Source organism: Chenopodium album, chromosome 14 (assembly GCF_948465745.1).
Source record: "Chenopodium album chromosome 14, dcCheAlbu1.1, whole genome shotgun sequence".
In the NCBI taxonomy this organism is placed as follows: domain Eukaryota; kingdom Viridiplantae; phylum Streptophyta; class Magnoliopsida; order Caryophyllales; family Amaranthaceae; genus Chenopodium; species Chenopodium album.
In genome coordinates, this window is record NC_137847.1 from 10,418,795 (window position 1) to 10,428,294 (window position 9,500).

The 9,500-nt window shown below is 34.0% G+C and overlaps 1 protein-coding gene across 2 annotated transcripts; it reads right to left on the bottom strand.

Annotated features, from left to right (window-relative positions):
• Positions 1-754: 754 nt before the first annotated feature.
• On the bottom strand, positions 755-7,829 carry LOC145580044 (protein phosphatase 2C 50-like). 2 transcript variants are annotated; one of them, XM_081637364.1, is made up of 5 exons: positions 7,737-7,829; positions 6,048-7,123; positions 5,473-5,829; positions 5,268-5,373; positions 755-1,397 (listed from the first exon to the last, which is right to left on the bottom strand). In XM_081637364.1, exons 2-5 carry the CDS (start codon positions 6,906-6,908, stop codon positions 1,063-1,065), a joined length of 1,659 nt encoding a protein of 552 aa, XP_081493490.1. In that variant the 5' UTR covers positions 6,909-7,123; positions 7,737-7,829; the 3' UTR covers positions 755-1,062. The 2 variants fall into 2 exon arrangements, with proteins under 2 accessions (XP_081493490.1, XP_081493489.1); XM_081637363.1 differs by lacking the exon at positions 7,737-7,829 and having other exon boundaries at positions 6,048-7,730.
• Positions 7,830-9,500: the final 1,671 nt, after the last annotated feature.

A 9,500-nucleotide genomic window follows, 5' to 3' on the forward strand; every position in this document is an offset into this window, starting at 1 on the left:
CAGAATAATCTATCATCAAACCTTACACTAAACCAGGCTAATGAGGTCATTATTTAATAGTTTATCTCTTGGATTTATTAGGGAACTCTTCTTTCACTCGCTTTGAGAAAGAGCTCAAGGCATGTTGTGCATCACTGCATTGTAGGCCTGCGTTGTATTTTTTATCAACTTAGCCCACTCAGCAAGATAATAATGGTTTTTTATTTATGAAGGGTTTGCAAATTGGCTAACTTTACTTATCTCATCAATATGAAATGAGTTAGAAGACTTGTGGTTGATCTACAATTGAGCTAGGGGGAGCACACGCCTTGTCAAAAAAAAGTTAAGTAAGAGTGAGAGATAGCTCAAGTGGTTAAAAGCTTCTCTTCCAATTTCATGAAATCCTGAAATCGATTCTCATCACCTGCCCTTGTGGTTCTTAAACACCCAAAGTAAATATAAAGTTTTTCGTGTAATAGTATGAGTTAAAGGTAGTCACTAGTTGAATTGTTGGCCTGTTGGCAGCATCCTTCACATATCAAGAGAGCAGAAAGGCCAGTAACGTGCAGCAAAGAAAGTGTGCCAAACTGACAATGCCAGCATATGTTTTTATATACTTCCCTCCACAAGTTCTCCTCCCTTCACTAATTATTCCATTCAAGTATTCAACCAACAGCCATAACTCAATCTCATACAAATCAAATTTCTCAACTTAAATGTACGGATAGTGCTTCTCATTTGTGAATATAACTATCACAATCGATAATCAATTACCTTAGCAAAGAAAATGCACAATTTATTGATCCCTTTAGGCTAATTATCAAACTATCAGCGCGTGCATGACATTTTATGTCATCCACTCCACTAATTGGGTATACATAACATATATACATCATGCTACTGCAGGAGCTCCTTACAAAAACTATACGGAGCTACTCGGCTATTTGTTACCACATAGCTCAGATGATATTTCTATATCATGTCTAAAGAAAAAACAGAGAAAACCCCATAACTAAGACTTAGGGAGGAAAAAGATTGTAAAAAATATTACTAACTCCACTCTCAAATAGGGCGGTGTTACCTCTAAGTTTTGCATTTCAACTTCCTATGAGGTTTCAAATCCACCACAATAACCGTGATGTTATCCTTGCTACCCTTTTGTAAAGCAAGCTTGGCAAGGTAATCGGCTGCAGCTTGAGCAGCAGGATCAATACTCTTTCCCCGCTCCAGGGACATGCTACCTCCATTCTTTTTATGCCACAGCAAAATCCGCCTTCGTGCTGCTTCACAGGCTTCTTCATTCGTCAGCACATCCCATAAGCCGTCACTAGCTAAAATGAGGCAATCATCGTCCTTCGACCTAGGAATTACCATTACTTCTGGATCTGGAATAATCCACGGCTTTAGATATCTATCCCCTGGAAAAGCAAATGAAAGTGCAAAGGTATAAGCAAATTGAAACAAAGTATTACCTTGATAAAATACGAATTAAATAGAATTAACAGATTTTTTTAACACTATAATCCCGATAATCCATGCAGTCCTCAAACCTCATTATTTGACTAGGCAAGGGATGCAGAATGCACCTGCAACCAGGGGTAAGCCTATATACCTGACAGGACCTTATAGTTTATAACAAGGCATTGTAAAGCTACACCAAGTGCAGCGCAATGGTCAGTGGCAATATGTATCATAAATTCACGACATCACTATCAGTGCACCAATCTAACAACTTACACAACTCGTGTCCTCAAGGTTGAATCTCATTCCACCAGATATATATATGAAGTACTTAATTGAAAACACGGCCTAAGGCTCTATTAAACACAATTACCTATTTAGCATTTCCCAGAAATTTCTTAACATGCGAAAATACACGTGTTTGAATGGTGGAACCTTTTCAGAACGTAGATTGCATAAAGCAGAACTTTTTTGTTAAGAAGAATTCAGTTCCAAGGTTGGAAACATTTCAGAAAGCAATGCCGTATTTTCCAAAGAATGCCTTCCTATCCTCCACTTCCTCCCCCTTCCTCTCCAATATGTTTAGCAAATGAACCAAACAATGAAAAATGACATTTAAAAGCTGGATTCTGAAAGGTTTTCCCTGATACATATAATTCAGCTCCCAAAAAAATTATTTTGAAACCAAACATAACTCAAATTCCCTTACCCTGAAATCCTGAATAGAGTTTATTAGCATTATACTAGGGACCCATACAGAAGTGGAGCACCCAAGGAGAAAAGCAAAAATGAAAGGAAAAATAGCATTTTTTTTTATACTTGGTGTGCACTTTCTTGAAGAAGTGGCAATGGAACCCACATGTTTGACCAATGCATCAGGCACAATATATCTTTCACTGCTGAATTTGGAACCTGGCAACATCATCAGAAGTTGTAAAGCAATGTAATCAACTTTCTACCACCCCCTTATAACAATCGTATCTTCCAGCTGATCCTAAGTTTTACGAGTAACAGATAAGTATTTCTCTTTTTCCTGGCTCACTGTAGCTCAATAAAAGGAGTCTCTAAAGCACTATGCTTGACACGATTGTGGAGACAATTGTGCATCAGCGACTGGAACAATTGCAGTGCTATCGCAATAGTTTCATGAAGTGAGATGAGCACAAAAACAATTATATGACGGGCTTATTTCATAGTACCACATGACGTGCATCTGGTAACTAATTATACATTTGTATATAACATATCTAATAAAAAAGGGTAAGTGGGTAACAATTAACATAAATAGCAAAACGAATAAAAAAAGGTCAATAACTAATAATATAAGAAGCATAATTAGATACCCTATTTGCATATTTTTAGCTACCAATAGTGCTAAATTTCGCAATTAGTTAAACTTTTATACTTTTAGTTGTCCTTTATTGCTCAATGAGTTACCCTATTTGCATATCAATATCAATATAAATTATAAAACTCAATGGCAAGACATACAATCCCACCACATGTTGCCATTGCTTATATGGCGTCATGTCATACTACAACCAATCAATAATGTTTCCTCATTAAAAATAAAAAATAAATAAATAAATAAGTTGTAATTTGTTAGCGGTAATATTTAACCACCGCTCCAATGACACAACTTATGACAATAAAGTGATATTAGAAAGGGTTATTCTCATTCCATAAACCCTAAAAATTTAAATATCAACTTATATGTGTATATTTCAACAACAATATGATTACAAAATTAATTTCATTTCTTTCATTTACTCATTCATCGTTTTTATATATAGGAAAATATGTAACCTAAAAATGCATATTTAAAGGATTTTCTATTAACCACAAAATACGTTTGCGTTAGTAAGGAATTTTGTATGACAACCGAAGAATAAAATCGCTTTAACAAATAAATTAAACTTATGTAAATTTTAAGTTACTGCAGATTGAGTAATGAATTTTGATGTTCAATAATATTTGCAAAAATAAACAATTGATATTTTTTTAATAAAACAATGACCCGGGGCATTGCCTAGGCCAAAAACTAGATTAGCCACCAATAGTGCTAATGTCATGCCAATATCACAGTGGTATTACCCAACAGGGTCATCATAAGTAGACAGACTAGACTTGAAAAGGCTAAGATTTCAATTTAGTTGACATTCTCAAGCATGCTTGTAGAGCAGAATCATCCTAATAGATTCACTAAATGATACCATGAATAACTAACCCAAGGAAGAGTTTGAATTACAACAGCTGAACACGTTGAATTCATCAATTACAACAACACTGATAACAAAGAAACCCAACACTGCCCTGTGTGGACTTTACTATGTTCACTATGTTCAATGTCTGGACATGATGGGACAATATCAACCCAACATTCATCCCCCTACTATAGGTAAAGTTTTTGGTGATCAAAACAGTCTTATCCATAGCTAGTCAAATTTCATAGAAAGAGATCCTGGATAATAGAACAGTCTCCAATCAAGTATCTCCACATGAAAAGTCAAAGCTCATACAGAGGTTCATTTGATTAATAACCAAACTAGTTTTTGGCCGGACAATGCCTCGGTTCATTGTTTAATTAAAAAAAAAAAAAAAAAAAATTAACTAATTGAACATCAAAATACATTATTCAATCTGCAGTAGCCTAAATTTTATATTTGTTTTATTTATTAATTAAAATGATTTTATCTTCAGCTGTCATAAAAAATTCCTTAATAAAGTAAACGTAATTTTTGGTTAATAAAAAAAAACCTTTAAAATTGTTATGCATATTTAGGTTACATATATTAAATACATATAATCTATATATAAGAATTATGAATGAGTAAATGAAATAAATGAGATGAATTTTGTAATCATATATATTGTTGTTGATATTACACATAAGTTGACAGTTAAAATTTTAGAATTAATGGACGCGATTAACACTTTTTAATATGACTTCATTGTCATACGTTATGTCATTGGAGCGGTGAGGTCATGGGTTCAATTATCACAAATTACAATTTTTAAAGTGTGAAAATGTTGGTGATTGAATGTAGTACGACATGACGCCACATAAGCAATGGTGACACGTTGTGGGATTCCATGTCTTGCCATTGAGTTTTAATAAAAATATATTGATATTGATTGATATATTGATTAGCACTATTCTGAATCCTATAGAGCATATAATAAATAAAGTTTATAAAACAATCGCAAAAGTTGGTTGAACTTGCTAGTTGCAAACACGACTCAACGAATTACAAATCTAATCTTGTGTTACCTAATTCCCCAACAGCCCACCAACTGAGAAAAGTGAATTATAAAATGAAAGTGGTACATTATTTACCTAATTTAACAAAAAGGTAACTATGCAGTCTAATAAATAATCTAGATTTTAGCTAATAATTCATGCAGCTAAGCCATCAATGGAATCTGTTTTTAAGATGTTAGCTCATTGCTTCCATTCTAACCTATTGCACTGATTTGTAATGGATTCTACTAAACCAAAAATGAAATGATTCACGACTATTTAGATTAAAAATAAAGTAAAAATATAAAAAAAAAGCTAGCCAAAAGTGGTAAGGTTAGATATTTGGTTGCTTGATATTCTGCAACAGAAGCCATGATCTTTATATCAAAGTACCAAAAAAAATTCAGGTTGAGAACATAAATTAATATAGACCTTGCGAGATGTTGCAATATTCTTGTATCATGACAAAAACAATAACCAAAAATTCTTGAAACAGCAAAAATTCTTGAAACAACAAGAAGCCCAAAATTATGTACTGTTAACTAAGGGAAACAACAATAGCTTTGCAAGGTGTGAAATCACTAACCAATGGACCTTGACATTGCAAGTACACCAAAAACACGGTAGCCATTCCATTGTATGACTTTTCCATCTGCAGCTTCTATCCTATCCAATTCATCTTTTCGGTCAGGCTGAAAACAAAATGAAAGGCAAGATGAAAATCAATCATCACATCCAAGCAGTTACTGAAGTGAGGAAAAAAAATGACAAGAATATAACATATATCTTACTTTATGATCAACTGACAAAGGCATGGGTGCTTTTGCACGACATAGCACTGCCCTTGAATCACCACAGTTAGCGACTAGGATATGTGTTGAGCAAACAACAGCCACAATAGATGTTGACCCAACAGTCTCAGGTGCGATGGGTTCAAGACTAGTCTCAGATGAATCATCATTCACACCAGCATGGCCTTGATGAACTCCTCCAACCTCAGCATCAATTTTATGAAAAGCTCGAAAGAATGCTTTTTCCCATTTCGCCGCTGAGTTATCTAGAAAACTTCCATTTTGGGAACCCCTCTTCATATATTCTATCTCTTCAGACAATGCAACATGGAGATGATCTCGGCAAAAATTAGCAACCTAAATAAAAAACAATCACATAATAAGATCAATAATTTACGTCATATAACCCTCTGTATACAAAAACCATTAGTGCTATTCTTGCAACTTTAAAAAAAGACAAATATAAACTAGAGGTCCGGAAATTGGTCAATCTTAATTGCATCACGCCATCACAGCCACAAGTGTAGACCAAACGCATCTGCAGCAAACTGAAGAAACAATACACCAATATTTACCTGAGAACCTCCATGTCCATCATAGACAGCATAAAAATGTGCAGTCTGACTCATTCCATTCAATATGTGGTCTCCGGCCAAAACTTTCATTGGAAGCTTTTGGAAACATGGTATAACAGCAAGAGCATCTTCCATTTCTGGTCTCCTCCCACAGATAGATGTGAAACCCCAAAGAGGTATAGAACCCATTTCAAATATGCAATGGCTGCTCTTCGTTCTGTTGATCTTATCGTGCGATGCTTCAAGAAGACCCATCGTCATATTTCGATCATGTCGACGAATATCGTCCACATCAAGATCTTCTGCAACTGCAAACACATCTTTAACAGGCTTCGACATGGAATTTGATCCCATAGTATTATACTCTTGGGGAGCAACTGATTGGGTGTTCTTCTCGGTATCACTTGAGGCTGGTGAGTTTGCATCAGAATTAGACTCAACAGCTAGGAATTCCTCACCATAATTGCTGCTATTTTCACTAGCCAAAGACTGTGAGTAGGATACAAAATCTTCTTCCCCGTTTTCCTGACCAATGATATCATTAGAAACACCAGAACTATGATTGGAGACCACCACCCTCAGTAATTCAGGCTCTTCCTTGTGATTCTTAACACAGAAAGATTCTACAGATGTACTGAGTTTGGCAGGCTGATCATTGCAATTAAAAACCTTATTCCCAACAGTACTAGGCACCAAGAGTGCTTTTGTTTCAGGTCTATCCAGTGACAGGCTATATGAATTCGCTTTCAGCACAAGCCCAGCAAGCTGCAGAGGCGTACTAATAGCCTTATCCTCACTAACAAGATTGCCAATCATTAACGGCATACTAACCGCTTTCGGAATCTCCTCCACAAACTCCATCTATCACAAACCAATTAACACAAGTTCACCTTTCTTCCCACTTCAGTATGAGTCATAAGCGTTGATCATGAAACTCGGATAAGGAATCCGGTACTAAATCAACTCCTCAATCACTCAACACGAAGGCAAAAATTACCAAGTTCATCAAATGGGCGGTACCTAAATCTATTCAAAATCACCTTCCTCTCTCCCCTCACTACTCCCCACAAATATTACTGCTCAAACGAACAAAAATAAACAGCAACAAAGATCAAACAAAATTTTGATCAGTTTACTATCAATAAATCCTGTACAATTTTACTAAATACCCAATTCCATTTCATATAAATCTAACACCATTTCTTTTCAACTAACCCTTATCAAACAAATGAACTCAAATCCTTTCAAATAATCTAACTACTAATAACCCAGAAAATTATGAAAAAAAAAAAACCAACAAGAATGTTATTTTATTTTATTTTTTTTACGATTCCTAAAATCTCAAATATTAGAAATAAAGCAAAGGGTCATGAAATTTTTTAACAATAACAATAATTATATAAAAAAAACAATCACATGAATGCCCTTATTCCCAAATTAAAAAGTCCACTGTATGTTACCCAGATCTGAGGCAATCTTTCTGCACCCTTCAATCATCTGTACCTTTCAACTTCACCAAATCACAAAATTAATCTACCCCAGAAAAAACCCAGATAATAAAATGAAGAAACTCAGCTTAATTCATCATTAATATTCAAGAAAAATGAAACACATTAATAATTAATAATAATTACTATAAAAATTAAACCAAAAAAAAGGGCTAGAAGATGAGACGACAGAGTTGCTTACCAGTATAAAAGAGCTGAGAGAATGGGAAGAAGAAGACGCAACAGAAATTAAAGCAAGAAAAATGCTTTTTTAGTAATTAATTAAAATAAATTTGATTAATGAAATGTAATTAATACTAATATAATGTGTATTAAAGTTTGGAAATTTGTTTATTTTAACGGATAAAACAAGTAAATGGGAAATAATTAGGGGAGAAATCTATATCTATATCTATACTTAGTATTTAAAAACAAAAACCATCATCCTTATAATGCTGCATGTACATTTCATTTTTTTCTCCAATGCCACATGTCACCTTATGTAATCTTTATTTTTTTTAATCCCTTTTCTCATATGAAAAAAAAAAAAAAAAAAAATTTAATTCACTACATGTATAATGATTGAAGGTTGTTTGGTTTACTTTCCTCCAATTTAATTTCTACTACAATTGCATTTAATTTTCACCTCTTCTTCTCCTATATAAACTATTCATTTGCCAATATAAATATATTAAAAAAATAATTATATATATTATATACCTATTAATAAACCGTGCATTGCACGGGCCAGAAGGCTAGTTAAAGGTGAAAGTGACAATGGAGAGGAGAAGACATACACGTGTCACACCCGATGAAACCAAGAAAAGTGGTATGGTATTTTTTTTTTTTTTTTTAGGTGAACGCAAGCTCCCTTTTTGCTTGTTTCACTTAACAAAATTGTCATCATGTAATAATGAAAACAAACAGAATAAGCAAGGAAAGTTTGGTGGGAAACAATCTTTATATAGGGTATTATACTTGTTAGTTTATTCCCATTATGCACAATAAGAGAGATTAGATTGCGAGTGTATATATGTTGTCTGAAATTATCTCGTTTTGCTTTAATAGAGATTGTAACTTATTGACGAACTAAACATCTGTTGCTCAGTTAGTCATGTTAGGTATTCATTGATGAAGTCTGATTCGTTTAAGCCTGGGAGGAGTTCCGCGATCCTTAACGAAAGATGTCATAACTGCAGCTTATTAAGTACCACGTGCGGATTATAGATATAAACTCTGCAATATATGTAGAATATTCGATGTCCTTTGTTGCAGAAGTTATAGTTCTTCATTGTGGGATTAAGCTTGTCATTGATGAAAGCAAAATCATTATTGATAGACAATCTTCTAGTTATCAAATCATTCCAAGATTATTAAATTTACCTTTCGTAATAGAACTCTTATTATAAATATTAATTTTTTTTTTCTTTTATACAACCAAAGGGCTAGGCCCAGAAAAGAGCACATAATAATAAATAAATAAATAAATAGGTAACAATTACTATAGACATAGCAAGTTAGCAACGTCCACTATTGGGTGTAGCTCCGTACAATGCAAGCTCTTGAAGTGTTTTTCGATGATCCATAGACATGATGGTTCCAAAATAATGTTTTGGACAATACCAATCACCATTCTAGAACCCTCATACAAATTTAAGCAATATTCGTGATTCTGCTTCACATGTTTGACATGCATGTTAGCTTTAGGCTCAAACTTGTCAACGTCGCATATCCCCTTGCAATATATATGTTTCTTAAGACTCTCAACCAAAGAACATTCAGATTAGTAAGCCCCTTCAACGATTCAATGAAAAAAAAAAACAGGTTGCATTTGCTTGTTATCTTTAGGCTCAAACATGTCAATGTCGATTCTCCCCTTGCAATATTTGCTTTTTAAGATTCTCAGTCAAAGAACACAAATTAGTGAGCACCCTCAGTTTTCTCTAACTTTGTTAAAAGGTTGAAG